At 41.5% G+C, this 27062-nt stretch overlaps 1 protein-coding gene across 4 annotated transcripts in view; it reads right to left on the bottom strand.

The window, feature by feature from the left end:
* Positions 1-25029, bottom strand: part of LOC133365140 (MAM and LDL-receptor class A domain-containing protein 1-like) — a 319039-nt gene extending 294010 nt beyond the window's left edge. For 2 of the 4 annotated variants that reach the window (XM_061586590.1, XM_061586591.1), the window contains exons 1-7: positions 24902-25029; positions 23829-23943; positions 22183-22323; positions 21204-21356; positions 20625-20730; positions 19175-19542; positions 18007-18428 (exon numbers count right to left, since the gene is read on the bottom strand). In XM_061586590.1, the coding sequence (XP_061442574.1) occupies positions 18007-18428; positions 19175-19542; positions 20625-20730; positions 21204-21356; positions 22183-22323; positions 23829-23943; positions 24902-24904 (1308 nt within the window). In that variant the 5' untranslated portion in view covers positions 24905-25029. The remainder of the gene's footprint in view (positions 1-18006; positions 18429-19174; positions 19543-20624; positions 20731-21203; positions 21357-22182; positions 22324-23828; positions 23944-24901) is intronic. The other 2 variants (XM_061586592.1, XM_061586593.1) reach the window with 1 other exon arrangement.
* Between the last annotated feature and the right edge of the window lie 2033 nt (positions 25030-27062).

Raw genomic sequence — 27062 nt, 5'->3', positions numbered from 1 at the left:
CGGGGGGCGGTGATGCGGGTTGGACCCCCTACACATCTTCTGGGTGTGGCCTGAGCTGGGGGTCTGGCACAGGGCAGCCCCGGGCTCAGGCAAGGTTTGATCGCCCTATGGCTGCAAGCAGGCTTTGCCTGGATCATCAGAATGCTCCCGCACTTGATTTCCCCTCTGCAGGTTCATTATTCCAATTGATTCCGTTTAATAAAGTGGCCCATGATTTAACCCAATGAATGGTGTTTGTGTTTTATTTCGGCAATAGGCCGCAATCCCGTTCCGTGCCCGGTACCTGCCGGGCAAAGGGGCGTGTTTGCGGCTGCTGCCGAAGCCAGGCCGCCATCAAGGGTGTGTCCGTGCGCACGTGGCGCGCCAGCGCGCCGTCGTGACGCACAGTAAGGAGGCGGGGCAGCTGAAGGCCATTTAAGGCCACTCCACCAGCCTCCCGCCCTCCTTTGAATTTTGGCGGCGCCCGCCCGACCCTCCCTCTACTGCAGTGTGATTCATTTGGTCGCTACGGGGCCGACTAGGAATTTTTGGCCTGCCTGCCTCGCTTTGCTGGCAGGTTTCTTTTGCCTACTCCACACTGTGGTTGGGGGGACGGGTCAAGGGTTAGCACGGGTGCCTTTGGGGTTAATAGGCTGATTGGTGTGTTTTTAGCTTCAATATGTCAACGGTCACTTGTGGCAAAGAAGTGCGGGAAAAGGTTTAAAGGGAAAGGGCAGCTAGGTGACACCTTTAGGCACCTTTGGGGGCGATTGGCGGTCCGGGGGCCTGCAGCTCAGGGCTATACGGCCCGGGGGGCAGAACACGGGCCGCCTTTGGGGCCAACGTGCCTCATCCGCTCGGAGTTTCACGGCTCCGGGGGGCGGTGATGCGGGTTGGACCCCCTACACATCTTCTGGGTGTGGCCTGAGCTGGGGGTCTGGCACAGGGCAGCCCCGGGCTCAGGCAAGGTTTGATCGCCCTATGGCTGCAAGCAGGCTTTGCCTGGATCATCAGAATGCTCCCGCACTTGATTTCCCCTCTGCAGGTTCATTATTCCAATTGATTCCGTTTAATAAAGTGGCCCATGATTTAACCCAATGAATGGTGTTTGTGTTTTATTTCGGCAATAGGCCGCAATCAGAGGCTTGTATTGCTTTCTGAATTCTCTCTGTATACTCCCTTAGAGAAGTAGTAATAGGATCATTTAGGGTTACTGATAAATGACCTTTTCAGGCTACATGCATTTTCCTGTGTATATGTTCTCTTGTTTTATGACCCCAAAGTGTCAAAACACCCCCTCTCCCAGGCCCTTATCTTAGAACATATTGCTCATGAGTCCGAATTCAAAGGAAGGACATCCTGACATCTGATATGTAACAAGTGATATGTGGCCTGGGTCTGTTACTTGTCTTATATGTTATGTTACATTCTGTTTATTGATGATTATTGATGTTTTGCTTATAGAACCTATATATTGGCACTAGTAAAAATAAAGGGGGTCTTCATTCTTGCCTGGCTGTTGTGCCTAAGTGAGATTGAGGCCACTTTTTGATCAAGAAGTTGTGTGTGTGTCTTTACTTGGTACCTGGCCGAAATCCCAGCAGTCAATCAGGTTCTCCTCAGCTCGCACTTCCACTCGGGAATTGAGATGAGCAACACACCGCATTGGCGGGTGCTAAAAATAGCCTCAACATTACTTTAACTGCATAGTGAACTGCTATAATAATAATAATAATAATAAATTTAATTTATGTGTCGCCTATCTGGCCAATGGCCACTCTAGGCGACGTACATACAATAAATATGGCAGAATACTGGTACAGGGGTGGCCGATTTTAACTGGGACTTCTGCACAAGTGAGGGGAGGTTTAACCCTTCCCTCCCCAGCCATGATTCCGAAGAAAATCCCTCATGCACACCTGAGGTTTAGAATGAAAGAAAAAACACCCAACGCACCTGTAATTAAACAAAGAAGAAAAAACCCAGACATATCAGAACATGTAGACTGACCCTTAGATGCCACTGAGGAAATTCTTACAAGGTGACCTATGGCGTATTCTTGTCTGGTCTTCATGATACAATGCCAAACAAGTATTCACAAAACTCCAAAGAAAAATGAAATGTTCTGCCATATTTACCACTGTAAATATATAAATGGGATCGGTTTCTCAACTACTTTTTTTACAGTATAGAAAGATATGTCTGAATTCTTTTCCAAACTGCAAGCCACTTTTAAAAAGCATCTGCCAGCTGAATATATGCAAAATTCAAATGCTATTATATATACCAACCTCCAGGGAACTCATTTACCATGAAGCTAATTTCACATCTCATTTATTATCTGAATGAGGATAAATAGTTCCCAGTTTCTTTAGCTCTAAGAACTTGCAGATATAGAATGAGTGAACTTACAGGAGTGATATGTAGTTAGTCAAGTGTTGACTTACATACATAATACTATGAAAATGAGTATGTTTGAGAGAAAGTATCGATTACTTTAAACACAGATGGAGCATTCCATTCTGCAAAGGAGTGTCAGAATGGAAAAGTTGCTGCTATGTAAATACATACATTAATATGTCATTTGGCAGAGAAGACGACCATATGAAGGCAAGTCCTTCCAGCAGGAGGATGACCCATCTTTATTTTTCCCAATTCACCCATAGTTTCTGATGTTTTTCAGAATGTATAGTTATTTAATTTGCCTGCTGAGATTTTGGACCATTAACTTTGTTGTGTTTTAATGCTGCTGGATTTTTTACTTTTTTATTGTTGCTTTATTCTGCAGTTTTATGGTCTGCACATGTTCACATTTCTTATTACAGTTTTAATTTGTGCAAGTGTGTAAGCCATCTTGAAAATGTTTTAACTCAAAACAGAATAAAAATTTTCTAAACATAAAAATATTTTGTTTGGCTACGCAACATAAACCAAACCATCAAGATGTCTTTTCAAAGCATTTCCTCAACAGGGAGGAAAAAACTCTTCCAAATGTGCATTGTTAGAATAGTGTACAGAGCAACAATTGCTAAAATTGCTTCTGCAACATTATGTGGAATAGAACTGTACCTTCATGATCTGCATCATATTTGCATATGTTAATTTATCTAGTGATACAAATTTAGAAATAATACCTTTAAGATAAAATAGAAATATAATCCATTTTATCGGAGTTGGGAAGACTGTAACTAGGTGACATGATACTAGGTGCCTGCATAGTCTGCTGTCCAGGTGACAACTGCTGGTAGACAACTTTGAAGCCCCTGTTGCCCCTTCTGATCTTTAAACAAGACTTGAACAAGACAGTCCTTCAAAGCGAGGCCTGCCCTCTGTAAAGTAGGACCCATGGCTGCCCTAACTGCAACTCCAACAGAGATGCATTTTCTCTTTCTCATCACTATTTTGTTGCATTTTAACTACTGCACATATGAAGCACAGAGGGGTGTGCAGACAAAGCTGACCCAGAAAGATGGCATGTGAGTCCTGCTCCTATCCCATCCATGTGCCCCGTCTGCCCATTTCTTTGTTACATAACAAATTTGTATCATGTCGCCATACTGCATCCTGTTGCAGCTGAATGCATTTGAATTCCTTCTTTTCCACTTTTCTGTGTTTAGAGCATGATCTTCTAATTAATTAATTAATTTGTTACATTTATATCCCACCTTTCTTTTACCATAGAACCCAAGGCAGCATACATGTGGTTCCTAGGCAGTCTCCCATCCAGGCACTGACCAGATCCAGACCTGCTTATAGCTTCAGCAAGGTGGTGGCCTCATGTGCCTTCAGGCCATAGCCTGGGATTTACTGACTTTTCTTGGATAAATTATTTTCTAAACATCATGGGTTGTTGGCAACTAAGTCCGACTCAGAGTTGTTATGTGGCTTCAAGTAAATTACGACTTATGGCAACCCTATGAATCAGCATCCGTCATGAACCACCCTGTTCAGATCTTGTAAATTCAGCTCTGTGGCTTCCTTTATGGAATCAAGTCATCTCTTGTTTGGTCTTCCTCTTTTTCTACTCCCATCTGTTTTTCCCAGCATTATTGTCTTTTCCAGTGAATCATGACTTCTGCTTTAGTGTCCAAACTATGGTAACCTCAGTTTCATCATTTTAGCTTCTAGTGACAGTTCTGCTTTAATTTGTTCTAACACCCAATTATTTGTCTTTCTTGCGGTCCATGGTATGCACAAAGCTCTCCTCCAACACCACATTTCAAATGAGTTGAGTTTTCTCTTATCCGCTTTTTTCACTGTCCACATCCATACATAGAGATCGGGAATACCATGGTCTGAATGATCCTGACTTTAGTGCTCAGTGATACATCTTTGCAGTTGAGGATCTTTTCTAGTTCTCTCATAGCTGCCCTCCCCAGTCCTAGCCTTCTTCTGATTTCTTGACTATTCTCACCATTTTGGTTAATGACTGTGCCAAGGTATTGATAGTCCTTGACAAGTTCAACATCCTCATTGTCAGCTTTAAAATTACATAAATCTCCTGTTGTCATTACTTTAGTCTTCTTGACATTCAGCTGTAGTCCTGCTTTTGTACTTTCCTCTTTAACTTTCATCAACATTCGTTTCAAATCATTACTGGTTTCTGCTAGTAGTATGGTATCGTTTGCATGTCTTAAATTACTGTTATTTCTCCCTCCAATCCTGCTTTCCGTATATGTTCTGTTTATAGATTAAATAAATGGGGTGATAAAATACACCCCTGTCTCACACCCTTTCCAATGGGGAACCAGTTTCTCCATATTCTGTCCTTACAGTAGCCTCTTGTCCAGAGTACAGGTTGCGCATCAGGACAATCAGAAGCTGTGGCACCCCCATTTCTTTTAAAGCATACCATAGTTTTTCATAATCTACACAGTCAAAGGCTTTGCTGTAATCTACAAAGCACAGGGTGATTTCCTTCTGAAATTCCTGGGTCCGTTCCTTTATCCAACATATGTTTGCGATATGATCTCTGGTGCCTCTTTCCTTTCTAAATCCAGCTTGGACATCTGGCATTTCTCTCTCCACATAAGGTAAGAACCTTTGTTGTAGAATCTTGAGCATTACTTTACTTGCATGGGATATTAAGGCAATAGTTTGATAATTACTGCATTCCCTGGGATCTCCTTTCTTTGGCATTGGGATGTATATTGAACACTTCCAGTCTGTGGGCCATTGTTTAGTTTTCCATATTTCTTGACACATTTTAGTCAAAATTCAGATTCAGTCTCAGTAGCCGGTAGCAACTCTATTGGTATGTCATCTGTTCCTGGTTATTTGTTTCTTCCAAGTATTTTAAGAGGAGCTTTTACCTCACATTCTAAAATTTCTGTTTCTTCATCATACCGTTCCTCCGTGAATGAATCTGTGTTCCTTGCATCTCTTTTATAGAGTTCTCCAGTGTATTGCTTCCATCTTCCTTTTATTTCATCTGTGTTCGCCTGCTGATTATTCAACATCCCTACTCTTGTTTTAAATTTCCCTTAAATTTCTCCAATCTTTTGGAATAGGGCTCTTGTTCTACACTTTTTGTTGTCCTCTTCTATTTCTATACAATATTGTAATAGTTCTCTTTGTCCCTACGTACTAGTCGTTGTATTGTTGCATTTAGGGTTCTAACTGTGTTTCTTTTGCTTTTGCTTTCCTTCTCTCTTTAACCATTTTAAGAGTTTCTTCAGTCATCCATTGAGGTCTTTCTCTCTTTTTAACTAGAGGTATTGTCTTTTTGCATTCTTCCCTGATAATGTCTCTGACTTCGCTCCATAGTTCTTCTGGTTCTCTGTCAACTAAGTTTAAAGCCTCAAATCTGTTCCTTCCTTGATCTTTATATTCTTCTGGTATGTTATTTAGATTGTATTTTGGCTGCCCATTTGCTACCGGACCAAGTTCAAGGTTCTAGTTTTGGTGTACGAAGCCCTATACAGCTCTGGACCTGGATACCTGAAAGACCGTCTTACCCCTTATATACCCAGTCGATCACTGCACTCTGCAGGTGAGGGCCTCCTGCAGATACCATCTTATCAGGAGGTTTGTTCTGCACAATATAGGAAATGGACCTTTAGTGCGGCAGCACCTACCCTGTGGAATTACCTCCCCTTGAATATTAGGCAGGCACCATCTCTGCGATTTTTCTGCGCCTTTTGAAGACTTTCCTCTTTCAAAAAGCCTTTTAAGTTGAGACCTATTCCAGTCTGAGTCTGTGTTAGAATTGCTTGTTAATATGTTTTTTTAAATAATGTTTTTAACGCTTTTTTAAAAGATGTTTTAGAGCTTTTTTAAAAAATGTTTTTAACGTTGTTTTGTTTTAATGTATTTTAAGGTCTGTTTTTATGATGTTTTAAAGTGTTTTTAGTGCTTCTGTTTGCTGCCCTGCAGGATATAAATCAAATAATCAATCAATCAATCAATTATTGCTTTGTTCTTCTTCTTTAGCTTTACTCTGATTTTAGATATGACCAGTTCATGATCTGCTCCTGGTCTTGTTTTTGCAGAAAGTATGGAACGTCTCCATCTTCTGCTACCAATTATATAATCAATTTGATTCCTATATTAACCATTTGGTGATGCCCATGTGTACAGTCATCTTTTTGGTTGCTCAAAAAATGTCTTTGCAAGAAACAAATTATTGGCGTCACAGAATTCAATAAGCCTTTCTCCTGCTTCATTTCTGTCTCCTAAGCCCCATTTCCCCACAATTCCTAGTTCTTCTCTGTTCCCTACTTTTGCGTTCCAGTCCCCCATGATTGTCAGCACATCTTGTTTTGGGGTGTGTGTGTGTGATCAATTTCTTCCTCTACTTCTGTGTAACATCTCTCCAGTTCCTCTTCTTCTCCATTTGCCGTTGGAACGTAGACTTGGATGATGTTTACATTAATAGGTTTCCCATTTAATCTCATTGATATGACTCCCTCAGACCTTGCATTATAGCTTCTAACTGCTTTTGCTACATCACTTCTCACTATTAGAGCAACCCCGTTCCTTCTTATTACTATTAGTACTGGGGGATGTCAACATCCATGCCGAGGCTTCTTTGTCTGGGGCGGCTCAGGACTTCATGGACGTCATGACAACCATGGGGCTGTCTCAACGTGTTAATGGCCCAACACATACATCGGGGCATACTCTCGACCTTGTTTTTACTACTGGACATGGGGATAGTAATCTGGATGTGGGGAGTCTTACATCTCTCCCTTTGTCATGGTCAGATCACTGCTTGCTGAAGTTTAGACTTTCAGTGGCCTTTCCCCTCTGCAAGGGTGGGGGACCTATTAAAATGGTCCGCCCCCAGAGACTAATGAATCCTGATGGTTTTCAAAGGGCTCTGGGGGATTTTCCGGCTGATAGGACTGGTGCTCCTGTCGAAGCCCTGGCTAATCTGTGGAATGCAGAGATGACCCGGGCAGTGGACACGATCGCTCCTGTGCGCCCTCTCCTTTGTAGAGCTCATACAGCTCCTTGGTATACTCCAGAGCTAAGAGCGATGAAGCAAGATAGGAGACGGCTTGAGCGGAGTTGGAGACGAACTCCCGACGAATGCAATTATGCGCTGGTTTGTGCCTCTACCAAACGATATGTAGGAGCGGTGAGGGCGGCGAAGAAACAACATTTTGCCGCCACTATTAAGTCATCTCTCTCCCGCCCAGCGGAGCTTTTTAGAGTTGTCCGATGGCTACTCCATCCTGGCCCACAGGACATGGCAGATACATCGGTAGCCCGCTGTAATGAGTTTGCTGAGCACTTCCAGCATGAGATCTTAGGCATTCGTCGGGACCTAGACTCCCATTTTATAACAGTCAGTCCTAATGAGGTGTCTGGAGCACAGTCTAGTCATGTTTTGTTGGATGAGTTTCAGTCAGTTCAGTTCGAGGACGTGGACAAGGTGCTTGGACAGGTACGTGTAACCACTTCGGTACTTGAGCCATGCCCTTCTTGGCTTATAAAAGCTAGCAAGGATGGAACAGCTGGCTGGGCCAAGGAAGTGATAAATGCCTCTTTTCAAGACGGAGTGGTCCCTGGCTGTCTGAAAGAAGCGGCGGTGAGACCACTCCTGAAAAAACCTTCCTTGGACCCAGAGGACTTTAACAACTATAGACCAGTGGCAAATGTTCCATTCTTGGGCAAGGTCTTGGAACGAGTGGTTGCTGACCAGCTCCAGGCGCTATTGGATGAAACCGATTATCTAGATCCATTTCAGTCGGGTTTCAGACCTGGTTTTGGCACTGAGACGGCCTTGGTTGCCCTGTGTGATGACCTATGTCGGGAGAGAGACAGAGGGAGTGTAACTCTGTTGATTCTCCTTGATCTTTCAGAGGCTTTTGATACCATCGACCATGGTATCCTTCTGGAGAGACTTGCGGAGTTGTGTTGGAGGCACTGCTTGGCAGTGGTTCTGCTCCTACTTGGCGGGCCGTCTCCAGAAGATAATACTTGGGGAACATTGCTCAACCCCGTGAGTTCTCCAATATGGGGTCCCGCAGGGTTCGGTCTTGTCTCCCATGCTTTTTAATATCTATATGAAGCCGTTGGGGGCGGTCATCCGGAGTTTTGGAGTGCGTTGTCATCAGTACGCTGATGACACGCAGCTCTACTTCTTTTCATCTTCTTTAGGTGAGGCGGTCGATGTGCTGAACCGTTGTCTGGACGCGACAATGGACCGGATGAGAACTAACAAACTGAGACTCAATCCTGATAAGACTGAGATGCTGCTGGTGGATGGTTTCTCTGGTCAGATGGTGGATACATACCCTGTCCTGGATGGGGTTACACTCCCCCTAAAGGATCAGGTTCATAGTTTGGGAGTCATTTTAGACTCTTCCCTATCACTTGAGACCCATGTAGCCTCAGTGGCACGGAATGCGTTCTACCAACTTCGGTTGGTAGCCCAGCTATGTCCCTATCTGAGTAAGGAGGACCTTACATCAGTGGTTCATGCTCTGGTAACCTCACGTTTGGACTACTGCAACGCGCTCTACGTAGGGCTACCTCTGAAGACGGTTCGGAAGCTACAGCTAGTGCAAAATACGGCGGCCAGACTGCTAACAAGAACTAAGCGGTCTGAGCATATAACACCTGTTCTGGCTCGCTTGCACTGGCTTCCAATATGCTACCGGGCCAGATTCAAAGTGTTGGTACTAACCTATAAAGCCTTATACGGCACGGGACCACGATACCTGCAGGAACGCCTCTCCCGTTATGAACCGGCTCATACACTACGGTCTACTACGAAGGCCCTCCTCTGGGTCCCGACCCATAGGGAGGCCCGGAGGGCAGTTACAAGATCTAGGGCCTTCTCAGTGGTGGCCCCCGAATTGTGGAATAGTCTCCCCGAGGAGGTACGCCTGGCGCCGACATTATTATCTTTTTGGCGCCAGGTTAAAACCTTTCTCTTCTCTGAGGCATTTTAATCTAAGTTATTTATGTAAATGTTGTAATTTTTATTTTAGATGGTGTGCTTTTATATTTGTTATATTGATCTTGTAATTTTATTATTGTATATGCTTCTATGTTTGCCGCCCAGAGAGCTGTTTGCTAGTCGGGCGGGATATAAGCTGAATAAAATAAAATAAATAAATAAATTTATCATTTCCTGCATAAAATATTTTGTAGTTGGCTGATTGAAAATGTCTCATTCCTGTCCATTTTAATTCACTCATGCCAAGTATTGTAAAGTTGATATGTTCCATTTCTTGCTTGACAATTTCTAACTTTCCCTGGTTCCTGCTTCTCACATTCCATGTTCCTATTGTGTATGATGTCTCCTATCGCACCTGTGCACATCAGCCTCTGGGCTTCCTTTCGGCTTTGATCCAGCTGCTCATTAGTCACAGCACTACTCGTACTTGTCTTTTGTTCTTCCCCAGTAGCTTGGTGAGTGCCTTCTGACCTGGGGGTCTCTTCTTCGTGTTGCATTTTGGATACTCTGTTCATAGGGTTCATAGGGTTTTCGTGGTAAGAGGTATTCAGAGGGGTTTACCACTGCCTTCCTTTGAGTCTGGATGCATCTTAGTCTGGTGTCTCAGCTTTGACTATTCCGCCTTGGGTGCCCCTGCTAGGAGTCTAGCCTCTTGGTCTAGACTCCTAACAGCATTGCTCTCAGCTTCTTTGACACCTTCAAACCCCCTCACCAAGTTAAGGTGTGCATCCTAGTACTCAGAGTAGACCCACTGAAATTAATGAAACTAAGTTATAACTATACTTTGTGTAGGACTAGCATTGTCTATATCACACTCATTTTTCTCCCCAGACTTTAATAAATCAGCTATCGAATGATTAATCATATAAGACACCTTATAGCTAAACAATGCTAAACTGATAATAAATCATTAAACTCAACTAAGTAGCTGAGGAACTGAAAACTTTTCAAACGGAGATAGGCCATCATTACTTTAAATAACACAGAAGATACCATGAGATGACAAATGAGATAAGATATAAGCAAATATGATAAATGCAAAGCAATTAATTGTAATCCAGTGTTTCAAAATTAAGGAAATTGACTGGAGTTAATGTTATTTTTCATCACCTTATTGCTAATGCCAAAAATTGGACCTATTTTTCATTTCAACACAGTAGGAATTGAACCAAAAAGTCTTTGTATTGGAACTAATTAAAAACTCATTTCTCCTGTTTTGTTGCCTCTGCCACACCTTTTTGATGGTGACTAAAAGCTTTTTTTTTGGACCCATTATCTATTGTAGGCTTAGTGCTTCAACAAACATATACACAAACAGAAATTATTTATTTTTTCACTTTTAAAAGTATGTAAACCAACATAAATTGTTAATATAATAATAATAATAATTGAAGCCCGCGAACCTTTTTTATTTGAATCCTCAAATTATATTATGTGCCAAAAAGCTTGGTGCTGTACAATAGATTAAAGCAAACAAACAGGGCAAACACTTTCCACAGGCTCACAATCTAAAAGTTTTATGAAATGAAAGTTTGTCCAGATACGGACATGAAGGCTTAGGCCTGGGCTGTAAGGGAGGACACTCTCTTGCAAGAGGTCTTTGTGCAGATGATGTGGCAAAACCCCTTCAGCAGCAGATCAGGGCTCGCATAAGGACGTTCCATCAGTGAAGCCTTGCCCTGGACAGTTCGGAAAAGTTCAAGGTGTTGCTTCCACCCAAAAATTAGAAGGTCTGGCTATCCCAATTTACTAAAGCTGTCAAGAGCGTGCAATGAGGTATTGCTGTTTGCTAATTATCCCCTGTTGTGATTGGAGCCTTGTAGATGGTTTTATTGTACTAAAGCCTTATGGACAAATTTATTGTACTGGACCTCATGGGTAATGTACTTTCTTCTAGTTGTATTGTCAAAAACAAACAACTGAGTCATATTTGTCCATTTTTTGGCTCTCCGCAATTGGATTTATGAATGTGATGCAGTGCAGGACCGGGCCTCAATTGTGATGGCCCGGTTTTCAACATGGTACCCTCATATTAAACTTAATCACACGTTAGCAAATTATTTAGACTCACTTGACAGAGCCCACATTAGAAGAGCCTTTACAGCTCTGCGCTTTCAAGTTATGTCATCGGCCTATTTGGAAGGCAGATATCGAGGCATACCAGTGGCTCAACATCTATGCATCTTTGGATGCATGGCAATAGAGGACATTACACACTACATACTCCATTACCCACTTTATGACAATCCTAGGCGGAAATTTTTATCCCCTTTTTTAAACCTTTTAATGCCTTATTCAGATAGGGAAAAGATTATAATGCTTTTATTGGATGAATGTAATTATGTATCACTAGCGGTTGCCAATTTCGCCATGTCAGCACAAAAAATGAGAGATTCCTATGTTAAGAGAATCTCCACCATGAATGAGTCACCCAAAGAAATGTAAATTGTAAGGTGGTACGTATCAATGTATGTACGTATGTTTTGACATGTATTCTTGCACATGGCCCATGGCTAAGCATGTAATAAAGATTATATATATATATTTGTCCATTTTGTGATCTGGATTTCTGTTCCAACAAAGACCATCTCTTTATCCCTTGCACTAAACTATGTCAGTGCTCACAGATGCAATTTGATGCATACACTCTATTATTTGTGAGGCCACAAGCCTCTGACAAATTACCTAGGAATAGGCCACATTGACCTCAGCTGGGCTTATTTCTGAGTAGACATGTATAGCATAGTGTTGTGAATGTCATGTTATACTTAAACATCATGAAAGCAATGCAGTCTGACAACAAATCGTTCTGGCACAAAGCAATATTTTCTGTTGCTTTATACTAGGAACTGGTGCTAACATCAAGTTTCTTCCAGCTCAGACTTTGACAACTCACTATGGATAGCGATGTGACCAACAACAGAAACTGCATCTATAGAAATTCAAGAGGAATCTGAAATTTGAGAGTGCATGAATATTTGGTTATTTAAATAGGTTGCTCTTTTAAGTACTAAAGAATTCACTCTCAAAATCATTGTTGCAGCTTCTCATGCAAAGTTGCATACAAAATCCCCATTTTAGCATTTCAGCAATTTTAGTCTAGGATACGTGGATAATGAGAATTACAAAAAGCAGCAGGGGTAATCAACTTCTGTAGTGTATCTATATATGAGGAGAACTTTGTAAGAGTCATTAATAAAGACTTGCAGCAGTTATTATGGAATAATAGAAGATTAGAGGCATTTTAGTGGTATCTTATCATTTGGCAGTGCCACATGGGAGCAATTAACTCAGTTTCCAACTATATGCAGTGGATGAAATTTAGCATAGATTAGGAGCAACACTTAGGTGATAAACAAGCAAACTACTTGATTCCACAAAGCTGATATTCTGGGTATCTGATTATGGAGGTTTTTAGATTTCCATAGCTACTATAAAAGTAATAAAGACGACCTTTTTTGCATACTTATTACTGCCCATCATTTTTGCTTAATGTATAAGAGTTTTATTCATATGAAACAGCAAAGGAAACTAAAACAACTGTCTCAGAAAGAAATATAGTGGAGCACCATACTCCCTTCTAAGTGAAACTTGCATCAGGAACTGATTTTCCACAGAAAATAATATCAAAGTCTGAATGGCATAGATCCTGGGTTCCCTTCCATGAATGAAACAGAATTCACTTTTATGAAATGGAGCTTTTCTATTTCCCTCTTCCCACTGTAGCCTCCTGCCCTCCCCTCATCAGTTCCTGAGCAGCTAGTAGGCCTTTGGGAAAGATTGAGAACAGGTGTGGTGAACATTTTGCCCTCTAGATGTTGCTGAACTGCAACTCCCATCAGCCCCAGCAAACAGGGTCAGTGGCCAGGGATTATGGGAATTGTAGTTCAGCAACATCTGAAGGGCCAACGGTTACCCATACCTGATGTAGGATATGGTGCAGCGAGCTGCAGATGGAGAAGAAAATGGAAATCCTTTTCTTGTATAAATGGAAGAGGAACTTCAGATCCAAGCCTATATTTTCAGCATAAGTAAACTTCACTAGTCAGTTCAATACTTTGCAGATATTTCAAACAGCTATATGGGAAACATGGAACTACACTGTCTTGACATTTTCTACATGTTTGGATCAGATAACAAGATACATAGTGAGGGTGGAGAAGAGTAAAGTTAAGTGTGTGTTTCACAACCAAATACCAGTGGCTGTCTAAATGGGGCCCCTGTAGCCTTGGGACCAAAATTATGTAACTGCCCCGCTGTTAGAGACACAGCTGGATTTACTTCTGGGCAAATATCCATAGGCTTGCACAACACAGATTTCAAGAAGGACCATAGTTTGGGGGTATTTCTAGATCTAGCATTGTCACTGGAGACTTAGGTGGCCTTGATGGTTCACAGTGTCTTTTATCAACTTCAACTATTCTACCAACTATAACCCTATCTGGCCAGACACAGTTATGCTATAGTTATTTACATTTTGGTAACCTCCCCATTGAATTACTACAATGTGCTATACATGGGGGCTACCTTTGAAAATGGTCTGGACACTTCAGTTGGTTCAAAATAGGGCAGCCAGACTATTGTTTGGTTCTGATGAATATGGTCATAGAACACCATAGTGCTACATCAAATGATTTGGCCTCCATTCTGCTTCTGGGCCCAAATCAAAATGCTAGTTTTAACTTGTAGTGCGCGAAATGGCTTGGGCCCAGGCTACTTGAAGGATCATGTGCTTCCACACATACCTGCTTCAGTGAAGCCTCTTTTCCAGGTTCCCCCAATGAATGAAGTGAGGTAGGTGGTTACTAGGGAGAAGGCCTTTTCAGCGGTGGTGTCCTACTTATGGAATGCCCTTCTCAGAAAGACTCACCTGATGCCTATGGCCTGTTATACACCACATAAAGACCTTTCTGTTCTCCCAGGCCTTTAAATTACAATGGGTTCATCCATCTCAGGTGTGGGGAACATTTGGCCCTCCAGATGTTGCTGAACTACAACTCCCATCATTCCTGGTCATTGGCCATGTTTGCTGGGGCTGATGGGACTTGTAGTTCAGCAACATCTGGAGGGTTAAATGTTCCTCACACCTGATCCATCTGGTGCATTAGATTTTTCCATCAAGCTTCCTCCTTGCTATTTTTAAACTGTTGTGGTTATGCTGGGTTTAGATGAATTTTGGAGGGGGGATTGTTAACCGGTTTCAGTGTTTTAAATCTAGTTATGTGGGGATACAAATGCTATAAATATGTAAGCCATTATCCTGAGAACCTAGATATAATACATCGAGCCTAGGCATAAGATATTCAGAGAGGACACAGAGTTACCAAAGGTGTGTGCTGAAGTTGTCTGGCAGTGAAGCAACTTGTGGAAGGTGATATAGTGATTGGTTGACACAACATTTTAAGATTCTAGCCTGAAATCCAACCTTGAGAATGTGTTACTATGACCCTATAGAAACCTTCTTAACTGTAAAACTACAAAAAAAGTTTAAAAGAAATGAAAAAGATAGTTTATCTTTGCAGCGCACAAATTCAGGGAAACTTTCAAAACCCTTGTCATTTTTTAAACATGATTGAAGTTAATTGCATAACTGTGAGGGCAAATGTATTTTACTAGCACATCAAGAGATATGGCCATGTGAATATTATGGGACTACCAATAGTTTCACTTTCTTTTATACACTTGTAAAACAAATTAGCTACTTCTATAAATCTTGTTATTTTACCGTCTCCTTTTTCTACCTTGTAGCGTATCAAGATCATTGTGTAGACTCCCTCACATCACCTAGCGAGGGGGGGGGGAAGCACTGCTATTAAGTATGAGCTTCAACTGGAACAAAAGGTTGAAGAGACAGATAAAATTGCCAGAACGTGGCTTTGTGGAATGAAGGAAACAAACATGTTGATCCTGTGTTTACACTGGACTATTGTCCGTGACTGTGGTCAGGCCCAAGCAGTTAATTCCTGTACTTGTCAGCATTTATAACAACGCATCCACAAACTTTCCATATTGCATTTTACTCATAGGATGGCAATCAGCTAGAAAACTATCTTGAATTCTTCAAGCCTTTAGCTATGCAAAAAGAAAAAAGTTTCTATAATTGCCTGGGAGTTGCACTTGAATGACCCAGGTGAAAGGGTTATTATTATTATTATTAATAATAATAATTATTATTATATCCCGCCCTTCGTCTAGGGATAGGCAAAAATCCACTGAATTTGGATTTAGCACCAGATTTTTTAATGGTCCACATATTCTCCATTTTTGCGGCGCAATCCTGTTTGCTCTGAATTTCAGCAGCTTTCCCCTAACAATGGATTTCCCCCCTCAAATATTCACTCAGGTATAATGTTCTTTATTGATTTTACTCACAGCACAGCACTCTCTCTCTCTCTCTCTGCTCTCCCTCCATTTGAATAATCCAAGTTGCAAATGTAAGCAAGTAAGCCAAGTCTCACCCACACTAAGGACAGGCCTTGCTGAAGAGGAGGTGGGGGACACTGAAAGCTGCTTTCCTCTTTTCCTTTAAAAAAACAAGTCAGTCTCTGCTTGCTAACATGAAAACTGATCAGTCTCAATCACAGCAGAGGAGGAAGCAGTGGCAGCAGCAGCAGCCAGATCGCATTCTTTTCCTTTATTAATATTTTCCTTCAAATTATCAATATTTTATTTCAGAATATTGATATTTTATTTCATTTATCAATATTTCCTTTCAAAATATCAATATTTTGAAAGAAAATATTGATACTAATATCAATATTTTTGGGGAGGAAAAAATTGGACCAATAAAAGCAACAGCTAGTGGACAAAGAATGAACTTCGATCAATACTGCCTGTTAAGTCAACATAATGCTTTCAAAATGGCACTGGCTGACAGATCTCATCCCTAATCATGGCCCAGTAGTAGAGCATCTGCTTTGTATGCACAAAGTCCCAGGTTCAACCCTCAGCATCTCCAGGTAGGGCTGGGAGAGACTCCTATCTGAAAAGACTCCTGTCCGAAACCCTGGAGAGCCATTGCCAGTCAGCATGGACAACACTGTGTGAGATGGACCAATGGTTTGACTCAGCATAGAACAGGTTCCTATGTTCCATAAACCACCTTTTTTAGACAGCAGAATGACAGCTGCTTTCATGAGCATGACCATGCATGAGCATGACCATGAACATGAGAAGGACCAACTCAACTACTTGATTTGGATGTCACAATTTACATTGGATGAATGTATAAGTGTTCCTGTATGATGCTGAAAGTGTTCATATTTGGCAAAAAAAATCACATGCTTTGAAAAGCACAGAATGTCGTCTATCAGACTACAACTTGCATGTGAAGGTAACCATTCCATCACTCCAAATGTCCCAGTGAATGTCACCATATTTGAGCATGGCCACAAAGTTAGATGTTTTGTGACATCTTGTGGTAGCAAAGGCATAACCCTCACTTCCCTTCCATACGACAATGATTGGTTCTGATTCTGCTGTGTAGCAAACTGTAAACCCTATTTGGGTGTTCATTACTTATACCAGTGATGGACAACCCTTGTTCTGTCCAAGACTGTATTCAGGAATCTGCATTCTGGTGGTGGACAGGGCAGGAACCAAACGGTGGGTGGGGCAACCCGTTTCTCTCTCTCTCTTTTTCTGCAGCACCATTTCTCTCTTTCTACCACCCTCCTCTCTCTCTCTTTTTCTGCCACCCCCTTTCTTTCTGTCATCCTTTTCCCCACCTTATTTCCCTCTTATCACCTGCATGAAATTAAGCCAAGGGATGCATGAAATTAGCTTGAGGGCCACAAGTTGCCCATCCCTGACTTACTTGATTCCAATTGTGTGAGGAGGAACATTGTACTGTGCTTGCTGGCCTGAAACACCCACTATCACATCCTTGTTGGCCCCACCCATGTGCTGAGTCAGAAGATCTGAAGAATGGAAACTGCTCTATATGTGAAGGTCCCCCATGTGATTTAAATCCTGCACTTTCAAAGTTCTAAAACACTACATCAGACCTTCTTTCCCAGGACATGGACAATGTTGGTCAGGATGCAAAAGCAATGAGGTAGAGGGCCAGTGAGCATGGCCCTGCTCAGTGATTGGGAATCATGTGGGTAATGAACTACTGAAGAAAGCTATAATTTGCTCCTTGGCCTGAACCTGGCAAATTATGGCCTGAGCAAATTATGGTATCAGAAGCTTCTCATTTGGTCCCTTCACACATGAAGGGAGAGAGGACCAGAGAGTGCATGAATCTGAGGCTCATGACTGATGGTACTTATAATGCTGAATCATAGTTAAGGATTACGTCTGGATATAGCTGTTGAGACAGAGAATTTAAGCAATCTTAAGCTTAACATGCCTGTTTTTTGTCCACAGGTGGTGGTGTACCTGCCAGTAGCTCCTATGACAAACGTTCCCTCAAGGTGACTCCTTTACAATATATTTTGGTGCTCAACATCCACAAAAGGTATGTCTGATTAATGAAATGTCTGATTAATGAAATTACTTCAAAGGAAATGTGATCAAACAATCAAAGCTTTAAAAATGGAACGGAAAGGGAAAATCTTCATAATGTTTCATTTCACTCTAAGCAAGCACATCAGAGATTAAAAGGAACATACCTGAAAAGGTTCTGAACTTGTAATGTAGAGCACTTTCCTTATCCATCTGTTGCCTTGATTGCCAAATGTGTGCCACAGCAGATGTCCCCTTGTATTGCTCACAGTTCTCTGGGAAACAGCCAGCCTGTAAATGTGCTTTCCAAACATATGATAATGGAAGCGAAAAATGCAGCTTTTCTTGCCATGTGCAAAGGTAGAATTAAAGACTGGGCTTAGCAAAGCTGCTCGGTTTTGGAACATCTGTGGCTCTGAAGACTCTATGTAGAGGTAATGCCCTTTGACCGTGCCCAGGGTGTGATCCTTCATTGGTCCGGTATTTAGAGTGGAAGTTGGTCCTTGGTTTCTAGTCCAGTTGAAGTCATCTTCCACATCTTGCTCCCAGTTGCAGAGTCCAAGCTCAAAGTCGCACTGCAGCTCAGGAGCTGGAAACAGTGAATGTATCTGTTTTTTGCTTTGCTTTTTAAATATCAGAGGTAGTTGCTACATTTTCCTCAGAATGTCCCAGGACAATACATTTGGGGCATTCTGCACAGGAGAGTGTGGTTGCCACCAGTTGTAAGCTGTTGAGAAGAGTTCTACTTGCAGCACAGTTTTTAAAACCAGACTTTGCTATTTTTAAACGGCCGCTACCACCCCATACTAATATTATGACGTCTCCCCCTCAGGACCTTTTCCTAATTCCATCCACACACTCAACACCTGTGAATGGGGGCTGCCAATTTGGAGAGGCCACTTTCACTCAATCTCAGGTAAGCAATAATATCTGACTTAGGGCATTTTCAAAGACAAATGAATAACAACAAGCTTACATTCTGTAGTCTAACTAGATAATTGATGGGACATGCTAAATTGTTAGGATTTGCATGCAGAAAATTCAACTGATTTCATTTTTATTCTTAGCTCTGTGCTAAGCTCTCGTATATGAGACAACATTTAAATATTTGTAGGAATTCAGCAAATCTTACTCCATATTGAGCAAGACTGCACTTTGTAAAAAAAGTTTCCACAAACCCTGATTTCTTTATGTTGCAATCCTTCCTTCTTAGTACTCACTTTGTGCCAGATCTACTGAAGTGAACATAACTATGTCATAGTCTGAGGAGAAAATATTTACACAGTGCTTGAAACTGACCATTACAATTTAAGGAAAAATGTGTCAAGGTCTTACCGCACTTGTCCTCATCAGCCCCATCTCCACAGTCATCAACAAGATCACACAATAACAAACTGTCAATGCAAGCCTTCGAACCTGGGCACCAAAAATGATCAGGGCCTTCACAGTTTAATGCTGGAGGTGGCAATGCACAGTTCTCAAATGTTATATCATCAATTGCTGAGACACCATCATAAAATCCAAGGCTGACTTTATCTAGAGATAACTGAAAGGGCTGTGGGAGGCGGCCAAGCTGAATGAAAGCCTTTAACCACTGATCTCCTTGATTGTAGTATATCCTCCAGAGGACAGTAGGATCTTTTTGTCCATCAACAAGCAATTGCATTTCTGCTGCTCCAACTGACATTCCATAGCTGTAATACCTGGGAAGGGAATCTACAAGTCAGGGATCAATAGCATAAATACATTGCACACACGTATACACCTACGCTTTGCTTGAGACACCATACGGCTACTGAATTTTGCAGTTTAATAATGGGAGGAGGAGATAGAGAATAGAATGTTACTTGGCCTTTTCGACTCTTCCAATGCTAAGAAAACATATAAATAGGGTTACATGCAAAAAAAAAAAACAATCCAGTGTCTGTATAATTCAGTTACGCTAAGCAGAATTATAGCTGAATTGTGTCCACCAACTGGAGGTATTTAAACTGCACGAGATCAGGAGCACTGGCTTGCCTACTCTTAAACAGGCTTCAGGTTTTTAAATCATTTCAACAGTGCTTTGTATTTAAGAGAACTTTGGATTCTTTTAAAGGAATTAAGAGTGTCAGGGGCTCACAGAGACAGAAATGGCTTAGTATATTCAAGGATAGAAAACCTAGAAAAATATAGCTGAGGAGTTATAAACATGAACTGTTAATCAGCCTGCTTCCTTTTAGAAGGGCTGCTGGGAGGATTGGGACTGTAAGCACAAAACACACAAATTAGTCCCAAGAAAACTTAATAAAATCCAGTCAGATAGAACTGGAAAGTGATTCCCAACAAAAGTCAAAAATGAAATTCTAATTCACAAAATGATAGAAATGCTATTGTTCACATCACATTAAGTACTGCAAAATAATAATTGTATGCATTTAGTTCACTTGAGTCTAGGATTTACTGCACCAGCATATTAAATGTTTAGAATGATTATGTTAGAGCACTGGCGCAAGACCTGGTGTTAAATCAATGTCACATTATGTAATATAGGAAGCCGTTACACTGGCATAAATGGGTCACAATCAGCATCACAACCTAATACTCAGACATACACTGTAAATGTGTTCAAAAGATTTCACTTTTTCCTTGGGTAATGAATTTATTCAACTCTGTTTGCAAAGTGAATGCAAAAACTGCATTCTGAATATTGCAGAAGCACATACTATGACAAACACTGTCCTCTTTTTCAATAGAAAGGTAGCCATGTGTTCTTCTAAACTTTAAAATCAAACTTCATTCATACCAGAAAGTCACTGTGCAACCTGATCCAGCCTGACTGAATTTAGGGCTTCGTAGCTGTGCAATCTGTGAGACACTGCTGCTGTTTCTCAGAATGAACATAAAGTGACCTGTTAAGAGGGGGGAAATATATTTTTTCAAGTGTCTATGCAGAAAAAAAGGCATATATGTCTTAGACCCATCTCTTGAAAAGTGTCCCAACATAAATTAACTCCTATGCATGGTTTTTCTGCTTGTATTAATTGAGATCAGGCCTGGCACTGCATGTAGCAGCCCTGGGCACGTGTCCTGGGACCCCATTTAAAATTATGCTTTTTTTGTGGCATTCCAATACGTGCCAGGTGGCTGGGTCTGGGAACCACTGCCATTTTATTTTTCCACAATGCACCCAACATTTTGGAAAATTAAAATAGTGGCAGCTCTGAAACTCTGCCATCCCTTGTTCATTGGAGCACAGCTGCTGCTGTCCACCATTGCCACCAAGTAAACATACCAGAGGGATCCCCAGATATAGAAGAAGACCCACCAGTATTGTGCTGGGGCCCCCACTCACATATGAAGCTGGCCCTGGCTGAGATCTTACCTACAGATTGGTGATAGGTGTGATCCTGTGCTGGAGCTTGCTCCTGGAAAGTAGGAGGTAGACTATTTCTGGAGCTCCTTGTCCAGTCAAATGCATCACCACTGGCTGTTTCCAGCCAGCCACAACTGTCCCGTTCAAAGTCACATTTAGCAGCTGAAATATAGATATTTCCTTTTAGTTTGCGTTCATTTACCTGAGAAGGTTAGCAACCAGTATATACCAAGGGACCTGATGAAATTGCAACAGGGAGGGGGAAGACAATGGTTGGATTGGAAGGTGCCCAAATTAGAAGATGCCTTTCTGTTTCCCCTCACTCCTCCAGCTCTGTCATATCCTCCAGCTCTGCCACCTCCTCCAGCACTTTTTTGGAGTCTCCCCTAACCTTGTGGAGCAGTTATTTGGAGGCACCGGGAGCTGCATAGGGAAGGGAGATGTGAAAGTACCTTATTTGTGAACAGAACAGTCTGCACAGTTTGTACATTTAGAAACGAATTGGTAGACCATGGGATTGAAGAAAGTCCATCCCTGATCTAGGAAATTATTCACTCTTAGACAGGTATGTTCACAAGCCCAAACTTTCCTCCTGCTGCCATGTCAGCCCTGTGTGAACTGTCCTTATCAAATCACTTGGAACTCTATACATTTTTGTTGTGAACAGTGTCTGGATTAAGAGTGAGGCTAGATTGTTTTAAGAAAGTACATCTGTGGAAATAAAGCTGAATTTCTCTTTTTAAAAAGTGAAGCTCTAAATATAACTTTCAAACTGAGGTTCTGTTATTCCAACAAGTCATATCCAATTTTAGCTTTAATCTGAGTAGCCACAATAGTATACAAACACATTAATACAGATGCAGAGTGAAAGTGCTTCTTAATTAACTGATCCTCCTAATGAAATAATGGAAACCAAGCCATATGGCTATTGACATGCACATTTAAAGATCCTTAAGCATGAATTACAGATCAATGTGTTTTCACTTACAGCACAGGGCCTCGTCACTGCCATCTGGGCAATCAGGTGTGAAATCACAAAACTTGTCAGATGAAATACAGTCTCCATTCTCACATGCCAACAATCCAGGTGGACAATAAAGAGATGAAGAAGTTTCCAACACTGCTTCTCCTTAAATATATATATATATATATATACACACATAGTGGTTGTTTTTCTCGGAAAAAAATCAGTACACAAAACTAATCATCTACAGAACAGCATTTTCCATATTCTTGGCTTGGTAGTAGAGCACATGCTTTGTATGCAGAAGGTCCCAGGCTCAACTCCTGGTTTCTCCAGTGAAAAAGATCAAGCAGCAGGAGAATGGAATGACTTCAACTTGAGACCCTGCTGTCAATCAGAATAGATAATACTGGACTAGATGGACAAATAGTCTGACCTGGCCTAAGGCAATGTCTTATGTTCCCTATTTTAGATACTGTTGTCTAAATCCAGTGATAGCAACTGCCATGTGAAAATGGCTTGCTAGCTATGGAGTTGCTGTAATGGAGGATTCTAGGAGCTGCTGAACAGGAAGTCAAGAAGTAAGAAGTAACAGACAAACAAACGGTGTGGCAACTTGACTTTGATGTGGGTATGCCAACACGTATCAACAAGACTAGATAGGGCTGATGGGCAACTCAGTTTCTGAAGGCTAGGGTACCTTTTCAGCTACATGTGGTCACGATAACGGAAAGCATATGCAAACCCAAATTCATTTATTTAAAACATTTATAATCTGCCTTTGGAACTCAATAAGCACCTGAGATAGCTGACCAAATAAATAAACAAAAAACCAATAAAATCACTAACACACCATTAAAATATAGACAATTAATAATGAAGTAAGCAGTGAAAGGATCTTTTGTAGTGGCTGTGTTTGGACATCATGATAAACCATGTTTTATGGCAGGGATGGGGAACCTTTTTGAACCTAGTGGGCCAGATCTTTATCTCCCCTCATCCCACAGGCCAAATTTGATACCCATCAATCACCAGGTGTCATAATGACATCAGGCGATTGACATGTGGGTTATTGCACCTAACTGTCAAAGTTGGACCACAGGGGACATAGCAACTTAGCAGGATTAAACTCTCTGTGCATTAGCTTATGCTCTAAGACAGCCTTTCCCAACTAGTGGGCCACCAGATGTTTTTGGACCACAACTCCCATCAGCCTCAGCCAGCATTGCCAATGGTCAGGAAAGATGGGAATTGTGGTCCAACAACATCTGGTGGCCCAGTAGTTGGGAAAGGCTGCTCTAAGAGTTCAATCCTGCTTTCTGCCTTTGACTGTTCATGTACTAGATTGAACATGCATATGCACCAAATGAACATTAGGCCCCTACATGAATGAAAGGCAGCATCAGAGGCAGGGCAAGCATAACAGGTAAGCATGAAGATAAGGCAAAGTCTGCCTCCCCCATTTTAGAAGAATTGTCTACTAAAATATCTTTCATCTGTTATATAAATGTCAGCTCTCATATGCACAAATTCTAAGACATTCTCAAAATACAATTACCCATACAAGTACATATATCCAAAGCACAACAAATAATAATAATTATATGGAACCAATAAACAAAAGGAGAAAAAATAGATCAGATCAGCAAAACAATTTGAAGACTGCTTACCTTTTTTGTAGGTACTTGAAAATGGTTTGTAATTAGTCTTACATGTCTTTGTTATACTGATGTCATCCACAGCAACAATGGCTTTTGCTGACTGAACAACAGCTTGTAGAATTATCTGTGATGCCGATGAAATAACCTTATTAAAAACTACCTATACATGTAAGCTGTCCTCTGTGTTTAATTAAACTCAGAAAGATCTGTCAGTTTCAGTTCTCCCAGTTTCTCATTTTTCCAATCTTAAATTCAGTTCTCCACATTTCTGCAACAATGTGTGATTTTTGTGCAGAAAAAAATCCTCATGAAGATTCTCCTGCATTTTAGTGTGAATTTCTCATAATAAACACATTTTTGTAGGCAGTTTTGACCAGTGTACAGGTTTCTCACCATGTAATGCATTTTGCATGTTATATTCTCATATATTCATTTTCATGCCCACTTTTGCCTAACATATGCATTTATGTAAAAGCTATTTGGTTAGCAAACTGCATTGCAAAATTCAAATAAGTGCAAATTTCTAAGGATAGCTGTGTTTGCTGCTCTCATACAGTTTCAGAAAGCGTGGATTTGATAGATTCAGCTTGAACTAAATCAAATTTCTCACCCATCCCTACTTGAAGTAAACCATTTGCAACTGACCTGTTTTTTGTTTAGCAGAATATACTGCTATCTTAGCAAAAGATACCGTAGAGATGTGAACTCCTCAAGTCCTAAGTTAATAATCACATTTATTATTAAATTATATAATGTAAAAAAAATCCTCCCCCCCCAATTCAAAACATTCATATCCCTATTTATGCATTCAAGTGAACATGTGCAGGCATAAAATGGGAAGGAGCTCACCCATGCAAGCCCCAACTTTCTTGCATCTGCCACCTCTATTTCCAACCTTCACAAGTTGAGGGCAAAGGTGTGAAGGGAGATTCTGATCAAGTTCAGCTTATCAGGATTTCCTGTCACAGGGAGGCTGGTGGTAAACGCAGGGGTTCACAGAGGCAGACAGCTAATGAACAGATAAGGCCAGATCATAAATCTGCCAGGCAGGAAGAACCAGGGGGTCAGCCGGCATGTTTTACCATTTGAGAAGCACCAAAGGAAGAGGCAGAGAAGTCCTTAAGGGCATCCAAATGTCCAGAAACCAAGAGAACTGATCGGGCAGGGTTCAAGGCACGGGTTTAACAGGAGAGCTACAGCAAGGCTTGATGTTGATTCTAGCAAAGAGTCTCCCTTTTCCTCCAGCTTTTTGTACTCTGAGTGCTGGCCCAGGTGCTTTCAATCAGCCTGTGTTCTTGCAAGCTCTCCTGCTCCTTAATCGTGCTGATTGCCTTCGTTGCTGCAACACCTGTTGGTATCTTCTCTCTGCTGTGGAAAGGGCAGCCTTCTGGTCGCTTCCTGATTCTTACAGGCAGGCTCCCTCAGGGGCTTGTCTCTGGTCTGGTGAAGGGTCCTGGGTTGTCTCCCTGCTTGCCCCTTCTCCTGGGTCTGCAGTCTCCCATTCCTCTTCCTCCTCGGATAAGTCCTCTGAGGGGGCCATGACAGCTTGACAAAGTTAGACCTTTGCACTCAACACACAAAGCTCAGAAGTGGAGCCGGCACACATGGGGATGTTGGGGGTATGAAACTTAAATGTATGCACACACCACTTTTAAGTCCACATGTATTTCCCCAAACACATGAAAAGGGCTATAATGGCAGAATCATTAAGAGTGCAATCCTAAACACATTCTGTCTAATTACCCATTGCACTCAGAGGAGCTCACTTCTGAGTAAACATGTTTCAGATTCTGCTGTGAAGCTATGATTCTACCCTCTACTAAGACATGCTCAAGGATGACGGGATCATACCTAATACCAGAACTGTACATTTGGCTGATGCTGAAAGCAGTTCCCTGATGTTTCCTCTTCCTTTCTTCTCTGTAAAGTTTATGCAAAATATGTGCCATGACATCATCACATTGTGAGTTTCTCTTCGACCACTCAGTTTCATGGGCAGGAAAATTGACAATGCAATGATATCATGTCATGTATTTTGCATGACTAAATTATACCGGAAAGAGAAACAGAGATGCAGACAGATCTGCTGCTTCCAGTAACAGCCACACATCAGCAGTAACCAAGTTCCAGATTAAGCAATGTTGCACTCCTGCGTTAACCAGGATCTATGCTTAAACACTGCACAACATTTGCACCATGAAGCCAGCAGAAAAAAGTAAACAGGAAAGGCTGCAAGGAAAGATGGAGGTCCAGGTCAGTCAGAATTATATTAGCATCCCAAGATCAAAATCACATCCAATTCACTGCTTGAAATAACATCACTAACATATATACAAATATCATGACTTATGAGTTTGTAGGAGTAGTCTAGTCTAGGTTAGACATATATTATCTTCAGCAAGGGAATACAGCACATACAGAGAAAAATGACATAGGCCTGCATCATTCTACTTCCACACTCAAAAGAAAAAGGAAGGCAATGGGGAAAATGGTGAAGAAGTGCACAGCCCCAAGTGTGAAGGGGATGAATTTCACAAAGTGCAAGCATCCCATAGGAAAAGGAAAGAGACATAAAAGATCATAATCTCCTACACCCAATTGAAGCAACAGGGCCTCAGCAGCCATGTTAGTGGGACATTAGGATGAGGTGACATGCCTTTCTAGATGAGCAACTGTTGTTTGCAACTCAGTGTAATTCTCCCATCATTCATTTTTGCCATCCCCACTGAAGCCAACAAGGCATTTTCACAACGAGAAACAATTTCTACTGTGATATTTTTGTGTAAACACATAATGGCTGACAACAACTAACAAATAAAGCCACATTTTATTGCTGGGGTCACTGGAGGGCAATGCATTGCGCTACTGAGAAATAGCTGTTTGCTTAAGGGCCTCATGGAAGTGAAATATGACTGGAGCACAATTCTTAAAAACAGAAGCCTCTCTTGTGCTATAAATATTTATGGTGCCCTGGATGAAGCAAAGTGGAATTGTGCAGTAAGGGTGCTTTTTATGGTACATTAGTTCAACTCCAAGCTCCATGTTAGAATCACAGGGTGAGATGGGAGGAATACAGACACACGTTCTGAGGGATTCATATGGCACTGTTTGCATCTAAACACTGCTCATCAGTGGCAGTACAATAACTGTTATTAATGGGAAAGCGACCAAATTATCACCACATTTCTACAGCCAAATTGTGGTACTCTCAACAGGGTATAACATATGGTCAAGGATGATGGG

Source organism: Rhineura floridana, chromosome 10, assembly GCF_030035675.1.
Source record: "Rhineura floridana isolate rRhiFlo1 chromosome 10, rRhiFlo1.hap2, whole genome shotgun sequence".
Taxonomy (NCBI): domain Eukaryota; kingdom Metazoa; phylum Chordata; class Lepidosauria; order Squamata; family Rhineuridae; genus Rhineura; species Rhineura floridana.
The sequence above is the reverse complement of the archived record's forward strand: the minus strand, read 5'-3'. Positions and strand labels throughout refer to the sequence as shown.